Raw genomic sequence first — 17,558 nt, 5'->3', positions numbered from 1 at the left:
CCAAACTGACCGCCCACAAAAGATAATAGTAGCATTTTTTTTTATTTTTCTTTTTGGTCCAGAAAAAAAGGAGGAATAGGTGAAGGCAAGTTGCATTTGCAGTGATAAAACTCAAATTTAGATTTCACGCTTAGTAAGAGAGCATCTTAATCACTTGATCAATTTCTTGGTCTTAGATAAGAGTTAACATTCTCTAATTGCAACTTTTATGTTTACTAATAAGATTGCCCGTTCCATATTTCACTTTTGGAGTTAGTCCGCCCTTTGACAACACCCCTAAGTATAGCCAAATCAAATATGATAATAATTCAGATTCCATTTTTGCAGTTAGTCCACCCTTTGGTGACATCCCTAAATACAGCCAAATCAAATATGATAATAGCATTAGAAACCTCAAAAACCATATTGTACATAATGCTTTGTTATTGCAAAGGAACTCTGGGAGAAAGTTGGTCAATCCATCAAATAAAACCAAACCAAGCCTTAAGTCCATCACATGAGGTCGGCTACCATTGGTCTTGAATACTTCTTTCTCCTAAATACCCACTCTCTAAAGTTTCCGTTGAGCAGCTCAGCCACCTACAAGGTCAGTTATCATAACCATGGAAGACAATTAGTTAGAAGAAAGCAGCTGCAATCCTCTTCTCAGCCATAGCTGGTAAGCCGTCATATAGAAGGAATCATAACTTCTGGGTGGTGTATGCCATCTAAAGTGTCTCCTAACCAAGCACAAGTTGTGGTACATGGTCAGGTACCTTTGTCTGGATACCGACAACAATATTTTCTTCAAGAAAGCAACGTCCTCTTCGCTGATGATAATCGAGAACTTACTCCAGTCCAATACATTAGCAAATGGAAGGTCATAATAATTGGAAATTATAACAGGAATGCAACCATAATGTATAGCATCACTGACCCTTGCAGTGTTCACCTCATAACCTTTCACATGCAGGCAGTATTTGCTCCTTCGAAATCCTTCTTCATAAGGGAATGATAGATTTCCAGAGAAAATGTCCATTAAAGTATCATTTCCCCACGAAGCTAGTATTTTTTCTCGAATGCGAGAATTTTGCTTTCGTCCAGCAAAGAAAACAAGTTTATTCCTACAGTAGGATGGGGAAGAAATGGATTAAGGAGTTTTGAACTATTCAACCTTGTGTAAAATAAACTATTTGCAGTGAGTGAGTAGAATAAATTACGTTTGCTTATATAATCTATATGTATACCAGTTCCATATACACATATATTGGTTGCTAAAATGAAAGAAACAGCAGAGGAGTGTTATTTGTAATCCATAGATCTGGCCCATCAAATCCACGGGCCAATTTCCATCGATTTCAAATCTCTGCGACAAATGGTAATGTAAACAAGTGCCATTTATAGTAATCTTCAGCAGAAATCACTTTTCTTAGACCTTTTTTTCAGTTTGACTTATATATTTTCTAATTGCTGATTAATACTTGATCAAGATGCATCTTTGATTTACATATGGTCTTTATTCAAATGATGCCTGTTAATTGAAATCCGTAGATCTAGGTCATCAAATGCACGGGCCAGTTTCCATAGATTTCAAATCTACGTGACAAATGGCAATGCAAAGAAGTGCCATTAATGGTAATCTCCAGCAGATATCACTTTTCTTAGACCTTTTTTTTTTTTTTATGATTTATATGTGTTCTAATTGCCGATTCATACTTGATCAAGATGCATCTTTAATTTACATATGGTCTTTATGCAAATGTGATGGCAAAAAATGGCCCTCGAGACGGCATTAAAACTATTCTTGATTCCTTCTGCTAAGTACTCAAATTTGGATTACAAGACAGCAAAAAAACAAAAACAAAAACAAAAAAATTAAGAAGAAGAAGAAGAATCAGATGCAGAGTATGCTAGGAAGGTAAAGAAATGCACCAAAAGGTAACTCAGGGAAAATAGGCGAAGATAGTAACTCATTTCATTGTTGAAAAAATTATGACAAATTACACCGTGGTTCTTATATTTTACCCGTTTATATCATTTTGTTTCTTACACTTTCAGTTGGCTTAATTTTAATATCTAATTTTAAATTTTATTTCAATTTGATCCAATTAATAACATCATTAGTATTTTTTTAAGAAAAATTATCACTAAATTAGCTGAGATTAATTAACTGAATTGAATAAATTTATAATGTTATCCTTAAAAATATGACACGTGACACTTATGTACATATTTTTCACACAACAAAATGTCAAGAGTTGTAAATCGATTGGACCAAATTGAAATAAAATTATTAATTCAAAATCAAAATCGAGTCAACCAAAAGTATAGGGGCTAAAATGGCCACCAAGGATCCTCTAGAGTGAAATTTCTCTAAAGTTTCCTAGAGTACTATATTGTATGGTTGAGATTTATTGACAAGTCACATCAGAAAAATTGATGTGACTTGCCAGTAAATCTCAACCACACAATGTAGCACTCTAGGAAATTTTAGGAAAAAATCACTCTAGAGGATCCTTGCTCTAAAATGGCACAAGGATAACAAAATACAGAGACTAGTATCATAATTTGTCCAAAAAACTAAGAATCGAACGGACGCCTTGAGGAAATGAAAAGGGGCATACCTGGCATGTGGAGGATTTAAGAGTTGGTGAGGAGGGCGAGGCCAAACCTGTGGCAGCCCAACATCTTTGTGGGAAATAAAAAGCCTTTGGAAGTAGCTGGAGGAGCAAGTGATCTGAATGGCAGTGTTATGCAAATCATGATGCTTGGAAGCCGCCTCTCGACCAATGGAATGACAGCAGGTATAGAAGTGGTCGGCACCTCCAGATGCATTCCAGAATTTGAATTCTGAGCTGATCCTGTTGGTGTATTGGGCCACAAAATCCGAAATGGATTTCACGGAATGCAGGCGAGGGTGATTGCGCATGGCGTTGATGGAGAAGGGCATGAAGAAGAAATGGGCCTCCTCCGCACGGGAAGTAACAAGGGAACTCCCAAGAAGAGCGGTCTTGAACGCATGCTCACTGAAGTAATTCCCTAGTTTCGGATCCTTGGGGTTTGGGTGTGGAAGGAAAACGCGAGCAAAGGACTGGTTATTAATGAAGGCATCGGGATATACATATATCCTTAAGTTGTGCAGCATTTCCTGGTAATCGGCTTTAAAAAGTCTCCAATTGTGATAAGGGCCTGAAAGATTATTATTCCTTTGCCAATTATTGTCCTGGGCATCACATGCTAATTGCCTGGCCACTGGTACTGGTGCCGGTGCCCTGGTGGTGGCCCTCTTTGTTTGTGGTGGTGCGCCTAAATCTTTAATGTTTGATGATCGGCTGCTGGTGCTTTCTTCTAATTCTAGCTCGAGCCGTGTTAGGTTTCTGTGCTGCTGCTGCTGCGGTTCAACCCTGGATGTAATTTCAAACACCACCGTCACTACCATCAGCACACACAATAGCAGCAGCGGTACCAGTAACTGCGGGGAAGGACGACTACGGCCGCCTTGCTGTGGCCTGCTTCCTCTTCTTACTAAATAGCGTATCACCATTCTGTCCGTCGGGCGGGCAAACTTGTGTGGGTGTGGGTGTGGGTGTGGGTGTGTCTGGGGGACTCAAATGCACTTGCTTGCAGATTACAAGTCCTTATCGATCTATTTATTAGCAATGCAGGCACGCTAAAAGGGGCAGGGCGGACGGACAAACCTGTGTGTAGTGAATTGGATATTTTGTTTTTTTGTTTTGGTTTAGCGTCATCATAACTAAAATATACATACATATACATATGGAACTGTTAATAACCATACTAATATGTTCTCATTTGGAGGGTTGTTATTTTAATTAAAAAGTCATTAAAAAAATTTTATAATAAAAGTTTTTTTTTTTTTTTTTTTTATCATTCATTCTACTTGTTTCACGTTTTTATGTAAAAAAATTAATTTTTTTATCTTATATTTTAGTTAAGAAATCAAGAAATCACTTCTTAAATCTTACTTTGAATCCTCTATTACTTTGGATCCCTAAGCCTTGAATTGTTCCTTAACCTTTTATCCTTTGGACCCCCAATGTTGCAACCCTATTTCGGTTGCCCCTACCCTCACTTCCAACGACCCCCCTCGACCCTCCTCCCCTTCTAGCGGCCTTCTTGTATCCCTTCTACCACTTCAGTGACTTTTCCAAATGTTCATTCCCACGGCAGCCCTTCTTCTTCTTCTTCTTCATTGTTGTTTCTACGAACCCAAGATTAGATTAGGATTGAGTTCACGTCATAAATGAAGAAGAAAATAATAAGTAAATAAATAAAAGCCAGAGAATTGTACCTTGCTGCAACAAACAACGGACATAGGGTAAGGGGTTGTTGTGGATGGGCTGGAAAGTAGGCGAGGGAGGTTGAGGGGATAATATGGTAAGGATGAGTTGAAAAGGAACTGTAAGGGTAGAGAAGGTTACCAGATAAGGGAATGACGGGAAGGGGATGTGGCTGAAATGGGTAAAGATAAGGTCAAGGTTGGGAGGTTGAGAATGGGGATGGGGATAAATATAGAGTGGCGCTATTAGCACCCCAAGAATTATGTTGGACCCCTCAATTTTTAGTTTTTTTTTTTTTATTACAATAATAACCTTAAATGAAATTACTAAAAAGGGCATCATTAATGTTGGGACACCCCATCTTACAATTAAACTTACACATCCACTATATCATAAATTAAGGTTTATGTGAACACCCACCTTCATCACCACTCATTCATCTTCCCAAAATCCCACCTTCAAAACTTACCCACTCTCGAAATCTTGAAAACCCTTTGGCAACCATTTGATTATCTACACTCCTCTGACAATAACAATGAGTGGAAGTTTTTCGAGCAACTAAGTAATGTTTGGGAGTATAGGCCCGAACATAGAGACTTCTTAACACTTTCAACAGTCAAAAATTTTAAGGCTCCGAGAAGTTTGCATTTGTTCATATTTGGGAATACAGGCCCGAAAATTATTTATTTGTTCAGTAACGCCTTCCCGAACAAATAAGTAATGTTCGGGAGTATAAGCCTGAACATGGAGATTTCTTAACACTTTCAATAGTCAAAAGCTCCCAAAAGTTTGCATTTTTTTATGTTTGGGAATACAAGCCCAAATATTACTTATTTGTTCGGTAATGTGTTCCTGAACAACTATGTAATGTTCGAGAGTACAGGCTTGAACATGGAGACTTTTTAACACTTTCAACCGTCAAAATTCTTAAAACTCCTAGAAGTTTGCATTTTTTTATGTTCGGGAATACAAGCCCGGACATTACTTATTTGTTCGGTAACGTATTCTCGAACAGCTATGTAATGTTCGAGAGTACATGCCCAAACATGGAGACTTAAACTCAATGATGATGTATATATAACGATAAAAACACAACAACAAATTTGAAGCAATCATAACAATCAAACGCGACATATATAACTCAAAAGCATTAATGATAATTTTGGGAGTGTTGTTCGTCATCTATGTGCTGGCTCTCCAATAATTGCGTCACTTGTTTGAATGCATTGTACAAAGGTGTGTTTTTTTGGGGGGTATGGGAGTGTCCATTCAATTGGGTGTAATATTTAAGGATAATTTTGGTATTATTTGGGAGGGTGTAAAGAAATTTTTAGGGTTTTAAAAATTATAAATAGGGGTTCAAAAAAATAGGAGGTTCAAATTAATTATTAGGGTGCTAATAGCACCACTCTATATATATATATATATATATAGCTATTAAGATAAAAAAAAAAATTATAAAAATGATAGGCGATTGAAAGTAATTAGTGTGGGGTATTTGCAGTTTCCTATTTATACTATTATATAAGCAAATATGTTGTTGCCTGTTGAGACTGAAAATACCAATTTTTCTGGATTTTATAGTTTTCAAAATACACATGTCATTCTACAATTGGTCTCAGATCTAATTTAACTAAATTAAATTAATTTCTAAATTCTCTTAATCAATTCCAATAATATATATATATATATATATAGTTGTGGAATGACAATAACTTAGGCTTCATTTAGCAACATCACATTTTAGCTTAAAAGTCAAAAAATCATTAAAAAATTAAAAAGTCTACAACATATACTAAAAAATCAAAGATTTTTTTTTTTCTACTTTTTTGTACGTCTTTTCGTAAAAAATTAAAAAATTATCTCAAATATACTAATTTTTTTTACCAAATACTTTAACTAAAAAATTAAAAAAATTATTAATATACTCTATTTCCAAACGAGACCTTAATTAATAGTATCAATAGTCATGGAAATGATATTTGTTCCAACCAAAGACTTTTATAATATAATAATATAGATACAAATTCTATAATATAATTAAATAATCTAATAGTATATATATTTGTTGGAAAAGACTATGGTACATATCTCTCAAAAGATATGTACTGTATACACCTTATAACTAAAAAAAAGAAAAAAAGGCATAATTTCATATTTTTGTGTCATAATTTAAATTTAAAAAAAAAATCTATAACCAAACAATACATAACCAAAGATCTTGTAAGTCATAATTAAAATAAGGTCATAATTTTAAAAAAATAGTAATAATAATAATAATCATAACTAAAAAAAATGACATAACTTAGGATATACATATGGTAAGGGATATATATATATATATAGATATATATGCATAAGTAATATTGTCTAAAAAATAAATAAATAAATTTTACTCTATCCTTTTTCAATTATACGCCTCCTCCTTAAGGGGTATGAAATAAAACAAATTAAGTTGTCATTTTCATCAAATAAGAGTCCAATAGAGAGATTTTGATTAAATTTCCGTATATTTATATCATTTTTTTTAATGATGTTAAACTTTAATGATTGATTAATTTATACAGTTGTATTTTATGATTGATTTTTTTTTTTTTAAAACACTTTTCCACACAATTATGTCCTCATTTTTTTTTTTTTTTTTTTAATGATATCAGCTTTTCTTCCCTCGCAATTATCAACTACTTGAAGGGGTGCACACATTACGTGTGTAATTTTTTATACATTAAATTTTGTATGACTTTTATTTAATATTTACAGCGGTGCTAGTGGCCTTGAATTTGAGGCCTCGAATTTGCCTTGATAATAATTTTTTTTTTTTTTTTTTTTTTGGGTGGTGACTGTGTGTGTTAGTTTTTTTTTTTTTTATTTGGTTTTTTTTTTAAAGAGTAATTTATGTGGAGAAATGTGTCAAAAAATTAGACATTTCACACCAATTTATCGTATAAAATTATATGAAATTAATAAAATTTACCAACAACCTAACTAATTAGTCAATTTTATCACTTAACCAGTCCAATCTAATTTATTGATCAGTTAAGCTGCTGGTTAAATTTTGTTAATTTTATATAATTTTATACGATGAGTTAGTGCGAAATGTTTAGTTTTTTTTGCACACTTCTACACATAACCACCTTTAAAAAAAAAAAAAACAAAACAAACCAACATAGCCCAAAAAAAAAAAAAAAAAAAAAAAAAAAAAAAAAAAAAAAAACTCAGCCTGTATAGTTTGATAAGGTAAGTGAATTAGATTGAACTTTATCAAACCATACAGGTTGAATTAGTGCGAGATGTCTAATACACATAACCACCCTTGCAAAAAAGAAAGGAAAATAAAAGATAGAAAAAAAAATTATAAAAAAAAAAACCAAACACACAGCAAAAAAAAATTGAATTTCGAGGCAATTTCGAGGCCTCGAATTCGAGGCCTCAAGCATTAATCTAATATTTAATTGATAATAACTTACACCTCTTTTTTGATATATTTTATTTTATTTTTTATTTGGTTATTTCATTGTCACGGCTCAATCTCAGGGGCTTAGAGCTACAATCGCAACTTACTAATTAATTCTAATCTTAACAAATTAAATGATCCAGGCGGAGGCAGAATGGAAGTAAGAAAATAATTAAACAAATAATTTACTTCATTAATGATCGAAAATACATCTATGGGGTTTTTATTATTTTATTATGTGGTGGCAAAATTTTAGGGAAAAAAGAAAAAGAAAAAGAAAATGTAACAGGTTGACATCAAATTCCGTGCGGGTCCCACTATACGAGATTACAGTTCTTCTTTACATCTCATCACCTGAAATGGGTAACAGTTATAAGCACACAGTAAAGTGAGAAATATTATGCCAAAAGTATGTGGGATACAAAATAACCATGAATAGTTATTTAAGTTAAAACATTAACATAACTTAGTTTGAATAAATAAATTATTTAAGTGGTAGAAACTGAAATACAGAAACTATGTAAATAAATAACCATAACAACGGTACCGAACTAAACAGAACAGAGGTCACTGGAGTGATAGTCAAAGCAGAGGTTAATGGATCCATAATAAATAAAAGGCCCCAATGTGACAAATCAGAAGCCAATGGTTTATTTAAGTCTCCTAAGACATAGAACTCCCGTGGTGGTACTTATAGAAAATAATTGTTTATAAAATCATTGTCAAATAATTATTAAAATTTAAACAAATATATCCATGGATTTTAGTTTAAACAAATAGACTTCATAAAATAATCAACGTAATCGAAATATTAATATAATTTATAAAACACAGATTGCGTAAAATAAATTATGATAATTCAAAACATACGTAAAATTTATTATAGTGACTCAAAGTATAATATAACTCACATTAATATTGATCCGTACTATTTTTTTCTTATTTTTAGTTACATTCTCACTATTGTTCCTTTCCTTCTCTTTTTCCCTTCTATTTCCTTTTCCTTTCGTCCTATTCACTTTACAACCCCACCCATCCCTCTATATATATATATATATATATATAGGAAAATGTTAGAGGTCCAAATTTTCTACCAAATAAATGACCAAATGTCTCACACGGGTGTGGAGCCCACAAAATTGCGGACCCCACACCCATGTGAGACATTTGGTCATTTGTTTGGTAGAAAATTTGGTATCCCTAACATTAATCATATATATATATATATATATATACAGAGCCTCAGGGTGTATTAATGGCCCAAATTTGCTGAATCATCCTCCTTAATCCTAGACAGTTCAGATGGCTAAGGTTTTATTCGTCCGGCAAATACACACGTTTATTCTTATTAAATTTGTTATTATTATATTTATTCATTTATTTCTTCTTATGATTATTATTATTATTTTGCTTAACTTTGGTATATTTTTACTATGACCCAATTGTTAAAATAAATTATTTCTAATTAAATTTCGCTTCAACTCACACAACCATAATATTCACTATTTTATTTTATTCTAATTATACATGGTATTTAATTAAACAATATGGTGTCACATTCACTATTTCTAATTTCTCAAAAATTGCAATTTTTTTTCACCTTATGAAACAATTTTTTGTGTAATTTTTGTTTAATATTTGATCAATTATAAATTACATCCCTCTTTTGGTAACATTTTTATATTTGATTATATGATTGTTTTTCTTTATCATGCTGTTAATTTAGCCTACAAATAAAAGGCTCACAATACTTTTACCTTATAGTAAAAGTACATCAAATCAACGCATCTCCCTTGACGAACATTTTTTCTGTTGTAAAACTCAAGCCAATCTATAAATTTGATTATTAAACCATACTATGTGCTCTTTTTTCCTTCTATCTTATAAACTCTATCTCTATCTCTCAACCCAATGCTATCACGACCCGCCTCCCATACGCAAGGGTTAAGTATCGTGATGGCCAGTAACTGAGGTTATCTCCGATCAATTCTTAAACAAATCAATAAACGCAAGCGGAAGTAATATTTAAGTAAGGGTACCAAAATAATCACTGAAACTTCTATTTTCATTACAAAATTATATTAACCAAAAGGCCGATATTTACTTATAAAAATATCAATAAAAGTACTGTGTGTGTGTCTATTTCGCAGCCCCGCGTCTTAAGACCTTTCAAAAGCTATTTCTGAACTGCATGTTTCCTGAAAATTGGTAAACAACTATAAACACATGGCAGAGTGAGAAATATTATACAAAGAGTATAAGGGACACGAAATAACCATGGATAGTTAGTTAGGCCAAAACATTTACATAACTCATTTTGGTGAATAAATCATTTAAGTGGCAGAAACTGAAATATAGAAATTATGTAAATAAATAACCATAACCGCGGTATAGAACAAAACAGAATAGAGGTCACATGTGTGACAATCAGAACAGAGGTACAGATTCAAGAGGTAGCTCGTACGGATTTTAGAGATGGCTCACACAATAGTGTAGCACTTAGCTCCTCACAGCACTTTACTCTGCACAGAACAGAGGTCACTGGATCCATGACAAACAGAGGACCACAAAGTGGCCAAACAGAAACCAATAGTTATTTAAGTCCCCCAAGGCGTGGGACTCCTGTGTGGTACTTACAAAACATAATTATATATAAAGTCATAATCAAATATTCTTTAAAAGTAAAACAAATATATCCATGAGTTTCCTTTTAACAAATAAGGTTCAGAAGATAATATACGTAATTGAAATATTAATATAATTTATAATAACTTATATAAAATAAATATGATAAGTCAAAACATAAATAAAATATATTTTGATGATCTAAAGTATAATATAACTCACCTTAACTTTAATACCTTACTCTTTTTATCCATTACCAAAAACCCGCTTCCATTATTTTTTCTTCATTTCTTTCCATTCTTTCACTTTTCTTTCTTTCTCTCATTTATTTCTTTCTTTCTTTCTTTTTCCTTTCTTTTCCTTTCCTTTCTTTTTCTCTCGCCCAGGTGACCCCGCTTCTCCTTAAATAAAGAGGAGAAACCAGTCTCCCGCCAACACGTGGCCAGTACAAATCATTCGTTCATTAATTTATAGATTTATACTTATCTTTTAATAAATATTTAAGATAATTATATTTTGATCCAATATTTTAATATAATTATATAAATTAATTAATTCTTAATTAAATTATACTCTATCGTATATTAACATAAAATTAATTATTTATTTTACCATCACATTCATTATTATTATTATTATTATTATTATTATTATTAATATTATTATTATTATTTATATTTTGACTCCTAAACTTTTAATAATTATATTGTTTTACAAAATTACACATAATAATATATAATAAATTATATATTTTCCTAACTGAGATTAAATAATATTAGTTTAAATTCTACAGAATAATTAAAAATCTAGGTTGTTATAATCTTCCTTCCTTTTAAAATTTCGTCATCAAAATTTGTCATATGTGTAAGCTATCCGCTGCGCACTCTGATAAATATATATTAGATAATTAATCTGATAGAAAATATTACTTCAAAAAAATTTCACCAAAAATAACTCATTGTCTAGTTGTCAAAAATTAATTTGGGCCAAAATAAGAAATAATGGGCGACTTTAAAAACTTTTCACTCGTTTTGTTTACGGAAAAAAAAAAATGAGAACATAATGACAGAATTATATGCAAGAGTTGAAAAAAAATTTGAGATGAACTTCCATATCTTTTATCCGTGAACTTTTTACTGATGGAAAATAGTTTCAAAATTAGTATATTTATAATTTGAACCCACTTTTAAAAAGTCAAAATAATTTTTTTTATTTAATACTGAACTGAAAATTATATGTATTTAATTATATTATAATTTTGGTGGGTGCTTGAGCCCGACATCCTTTGCTTATTTTCCTTCTTTTGCTATAACAAATTAAATTATATCTATTATCCTTCACAAATTATGTACCCAAAAAAAATAATATATATATATAAAATCATATAAAATTATAATATAATTAAATCGACTAACAAAATATAATATTTAGGTATTAATTACCCGTTATCCTACTTCTCAAATGTGCGTGTGTTCTATGCTCCAATGATGATTTTTTTTTTTAAAAAAAAAAAAATTGCTCTGATACCATTTGTCACGACCCGCTCCCCGTACCCAAGGGTTAAACATCGTGATGACCAGTAACTGAGGTTACCTCCGGCCAATTTTTAAACAAATCAATAAACGTAAGCAGAAGTAATATTTAAGTAAGGGTACCAAAATAATCACTGAAACTTCTATTTTCATTACAAAATTATATTGACCAAAAGGCCGATATTTACATATAAAAATATCAATAAAAGTGTTGTGTGTGTGTCTATTCCGCAGCTCCGCGTCTTAAGACCTTTCAAAAGTTATTTCTGAACTGCATGTGTTCCTGAAAATTGATAAACAACTATAAGCACATGGTAGAGTGAGAAATATTATACCAAGAGTATAAGGGATACAAAATAACCATGGATAGTTAGTTAGGCCAAAACATTTACATAACTCATTTTGGTGAATAAATCATTTAAGTGGCAGAAACTGAAATATAGAAATTATATAAATAAATAACCATAACCACGGTACAAAACAGAACAGAACAGAGGTCACATATGTGACAATCAGGACAGAGGTACGAATTCAAAAGGTGGCTCGTATGGATTCTAGAGATGGCTCACACAATAGTGTAGCACTTAGCTCCGCACAGTACTTTGCTCCGCACATAACAGAGGTCACTGGATCCATGACAAACAGAGGACCACAAAGGGGCCAAACAGAAGCCAATGGTTATTTAAGTCCCCCAAGACGTGGGACTCTCGTGGTGGTACTTACAAAACATAATTGTATATAAGGTCATAATCAAATATTCTTTAAAAGTAAAACAAACATATCTATGGGTTCCTTTTAACAAATAGGGTTCAGAAAATAATACACCTAATCGAAATATTAATATAAGGGTATGCTGTTGGGCTCATGGAGCCCACCACGAGTCCCGTTTTGATAATCTGAACCGTTGAATATGTAGAAATCGTCAAGTACTATACACTTGTAAAAAATTACGTTGATCGGATATCGATAGCTATGTGATCAATATAATTTTTTGTCAACCTTTAATTTGGTCACCGTCCAATTTTTTTAATACGAAACTAATTTGATCATATAGCTATCAATATCCGATCAACGTGATTTTTTATAGGCATATAGTACTCGACGAGTTCTACACATTAACGGTTCAGATTATCAAAACGGGACCCGTGGTGGGCTACCACGGGCCCAACAGCACGGTCCAGTCCGATCCCAAATTAGAGAGAAGTCATACCCTTAATATAATTTATAATAACTTATAAAACATAACTTGTATAAAATAAATATGATAAGTCAAAACATAAGTAAAATATATTTTGGTGACTCAAAATATAATATAACTCACCGTAATTTTAATATCTTACATTTTTTTTCCATTATCAAAAACCCTTTCAACTTTCATTATTTTTTTTCATTTCTTTCCATTCTGTCACTCTTCTTTCTTTCTCTCATTTATTTCTTTCTTTCTTTTTCCTTTCTTTTCCTTTTCTTTCTTTTTCTCTCGCCAGGTGAAACCGCTTGAGCAAGGATCCTCTAAAGTGATTTTTCCCTAAAGTTTCCTAGAGTGTTACATTGTGTGGTTGAGATTTACTGGCAAGTCACATCAATTTTTCTGATGTGACTTGCCAATAAATCTCAACCACACAATGTAGCACTCTAGGAAACTTTAGGAAAATTTCACTCTAGAGGATCCTTGGTGAAACCGCTTCACCTTAAATAGGGAAGAGAAACCATTCTCTAGCCAACACGTGGTCAGGCTCAAATCATTCCGCAGATTCGTTCATTAATTTATAGATTTATATTAATATTTTAATAAATATTTAAGATAATTATATTTTGAACTAATATTTTAATATAATTATATAAATTAATTAATTTTAATTAATTCTTAATTAAATTACACTATATCATATACCAACATAAAATTAATTATTTATTTTACTATCACATCCATTATTATTATTATCAATATTATTATTATTATTTATATTTTGACCCTTAAACTTTTAATAATTATATTATTTTACAAAATTACACATAATAATATATAATAAATTATATATTTTCTTAACTGAGATTAAATAATATTAGTATAAATTCTACAAAATAATTAAAAATCTGACTTGTTACAAATGTAATAATAGATTATGATATGTGTCTACGACTCCTTCTCCTCTTCTAATATTTTTTTTATAATGTCTATATAAATTTGTATATATAGATATCAGCATATTCCTGTATACAGTGGCAAAGCCACATGGAGCCTAGGGGGTCACGTGCCCCTCCGGATTTTCGATTTTTTTTTTTTTTTACATGTGTATATAAATAAAATTTTAAACAAAAATAATATTTAGAATAAAATGTCAAGGGCATTTTTAAATTTATGAAAACAATAGTGATTGTTTTATTGAAAATAAAGTGACTACAAGAAATTATATTTTATGTATGAAAATTTTATGAAAAAATCTCAATATAAAAGCTATATCCGTCATTATTGATATGCAAATATAATTAATTTCACTATATATATATATATGTAAAAATTAGTAAGAGTGTTAGTTATATTTGCATGTGGAGTTCATTCTTCATATGTTGCTTTACTATTGGTTGGTGATATCATATGTCAATAATGAAGTGATATCACTATTATATAAAATTTTTACTCAGATTTTGTAAAAATTTGTTTATCTTATCATTATATAATTTATTTTAAGACTTAAATATATGACTATTTTTACATTGTCCATAATACACTAGTTACACGCAATACTTTCTTTTCGATTTTAGTCAAAATTAATTGTAAAATTTTATGTAAAATACTTTTGTAATAATTTATTGAAGTCTTTGTACTTAGGCCTCGTTTGGGAACAGATTATTTTAGTAATTTTTTGGTTTTTTATGAAAAGATATGCAGAAAAATAGAGAGGTTTTAGTAACTTTTTGACTTTTTGGCTAAAATAGCCACTCCCCAAACAAGGCCTTAATATTAATTCAAAAATTATTATTATTTTCTTATTGTTGGTTATAGAAAAAAAAAATTAAAGTTGTAATCAAGAAGTGCCTCTTCTAATTTAGTTTCTTGGCTCCGCCACTGACAGTATATGTTTGAATTGCGAGAGAGAAAAGAAGTCACAAAGATGAGAAAAAGAGGAAGAGAGGAAGTTGAGTAATTTTAAGGTGTGGTCCTGTAACTATTTGTTTCCATTAGAGAGTAACTAACATTAAGTAAAATTGGAGTAGTTTTTTTATTTTTTTTATTTTAAAGCTATGTAATTAACACATAGTAAAAGTTCGAAGAAACAAATATAAGGCTCACGTAATATAATAGTATTGACTATTATGAGTATTGTCTTAAGTATTCTGAACTTAATATTTTATATTTGTTGTTACTAAATTAGTCTTTTAATTTGTAAAGAATGAATTAAGTCCATATCATGATGGAATGTGAACAATGTCAACGCAAAGGCTAAATTCTTTTGTAGGCTAACTTGGCAAGGCAGAATTAAGATATCAGTATTTTTACAAAAAAAAATAGTAGTTCTTAATGTGAATGTCATTAGAATACGTCTGTTTTATAAATACGTCGTGAAGCTGAGCTAGAATTTACTAATCATATTCTTTTAAAGATATGGTTGATAATTGTATAATTCAACCATAATACTTAATAATTATTTAAAGTTATTTTTTAATCAACTAATAAAATTGAAATAACTCAATTTATTTAAATTATGATTTAGTTATTTGCCAACCTATTATCTATGATTAACGAGAAATTTTTTTGGTGCAGAAAATCACAATTTAGCAACACATCTTCTCAAAAAAAAATTGCCACATAAGACAAATATTAATAAAATATTAAAGTAACGGAATAAAACTCTGTTAGCTCTTTTTCTCTTCATTGATCTTTTTTCTCTCTTCATTAATCGTCGAGCATATTTTGTCTCACTCTACTTTTAAGAATTTTATTTTTTTATTCTTTTTTATGTGACTCTCGCTTTACCCACCCCAAAAAAAATTTAAGAAAAATGTCTCGTAACTTAAATTTTGTGACTTAAAAGTGGTTTAAATGACCAAAACGACATCATTTTGACAATTTTTATGTTATTTTGTACTCAAAACGACGTCGTTTTGGCCATTTGAGCCACTTTTGAGCCACAAAATTTGAGCTACGTAGCATTGTCGAAAATTTAAACCACCATTCTAAGTGTCATTTGGTAACATTTATATTTTTAATTTTTTATTTATATTTATTAAAATTTAAAAAATTTAAATAAAAACTTATTTGGTAAATTTTTAATTTATAAATCAGTGGTCTCAGTTTATAAATTTAGCCAAAAAAATATAAACTCAAAAAAGGTGTTTCCGTTTTAAGTTTTGAGTTTTTTTTTTTTACTACCCAACACTAATCACCACCCGCCACCATTTTCCACTACCGTCTTCCGCCACCACCACCCACCACCTACCCCCACCACCCACCCCCACCTGCCACCACCATCCATCGCTCGCCACCACTACCCGCCACCACCACTCACCACCCACCTGCCACCACCATCCACCACCCGCCAGCCACCACCACCAGCCACCTGCCACCCACTCGCCACCACCACCCACCCGCCACCACCACCCACCACCAACCACCACTACCACCACCCACTACCCACTCGCTACCACCCACCACCCGTCACCGTCACCGTCACCCACCCACCCACTACCACCACCCGCCACCGCCTACTACCACTCGTCGTCCGCCACCCACCCACCACCACCCATCACCTGCCACTACCATCACCACCACCACCCACTTGCTACCACCCACTACCCCCTACCGTCACCCACCCACCCACCCACCAACCACCACCCGCCATCCACCGCCCACCTGCCACCACCACCCATCACCCGCCACCCACCTGCCACCACCACCCATCACCCGCCACCACCACCACCACTACCACCACCACCACCCACTCGCTGCCACCCACCACCCGCCACCGTCACCCACCCACCCACCATCACCACCCGTCACCCACCATTACCACCACCTACCACCCGGCACCACCACCCACTCGCTACCACCCGCCACCGTCACCCACCCACCCACTACCACCACCCGCCATCCGCCACCCATTTGGGACCACCACCCATCACCCGTCGCCACCACCGCCACCACCCACCACCACCCGCCATCACCCACCACCACCCGCTATCCGCCACTCGCCTGCCACTACCATCCACCACCACCCACCTGTCATCCGCCACCCATCTGCCGCCACCACCCACCACTCGCCACCACCACCACCACTCACTCGCTACCACCCACCACCGTCACCCACTCACCCGCCACCACTCGCTACCCACCACCTATCATCACCACTTTCCACCATCGTCTTCCGCCGCCACTTGCCATTTCTCACTATTTTTTATATTTTTAATTTTTTTTAAATATTTTGTCAATTACTAAACGCGTTTATAGTTTATGTTTTTTTAAAAATAAACAAAAAATAAACAAAAAGCAGTTTATAAAATTTTTGTAAATATAAACTAAAAGTGTAATCGTTACCAAACAGACCATTAATATTTCACCAATGTATAAAAATGAAGTCTAATAATTTTTTTTTTTGTTGATAGAACGGCACTATAAATTGAATTTTTTTTAGAATGTCAAACAATCTAAAGCGTATTATTAAAAATCAA

At 32.5% G+C, this 17,558-nt stretch overlaps 1 protein-coding gene across 1 annotated transcript; it reads right to left on the bottom strand.

The window, feature by feature from the left end:
• Positions 1–283: 283 nt before the first annotated feature.
• On the bottom strand, positions 284–3,722 carry LOC114278727 (putative glycosyltransferase At5g03795). Its single transcript, XM_082893115.1, has 2 exons — positions 2,604–3,722; positions 284–1,103 (listed from the first exon to the last, which is right to left on the bottom strand). Exons 1-2 carry the CDS (start codon positions 3,521–3,523, stop codon positions 614–616), a joined length of 1,410 nt encoding a protein of 469 aa, XP_082749241.1. The 5' UTR covers positions 3,524–3,722; the 3' UTR covers positions 284–613.
• Positions 3,723–17,558: the final 13,836 nt, after the last annotated feature.

This window comes from Camellia sinensis, chromosome 10, assembly GCF_055761805.1.
Source record: "Camellia sinensis isolate YWXY chromosome 10, ASM5576180v1, whole genome shotgun sequence".
Classification (NCBI taxonomy): Eukaryota; Viridiplantae; Streptophyta; class Magnoliopsida; order Ericales; family Theaceae; genus Camellia; species Camellia sinensis.
Note: the sequence above shows the minus strand (reverse complement) of the source record. Positions and strands in the feature narration are given on the sequence as shown.

What these genes read in the sequence shown, in the direction of transcription:
- LOC114278727 (XM_082893115.1), bottom strand. Translation starts at nt 3,523, where the DNA reads ATGGTGATACGCTATTTAGTAAGAAGAGGAAGCAGGCCACAGCAAGGC. An exon ending in TTAAATCCTCCACATGCCAG is followed by an intron (nt 1,104 to 2,603) that starts GTATGCCCCTTT and finishes ATCCTACTGTAG; the next exon opens with GAATAAACTTGTTTTCTTTG.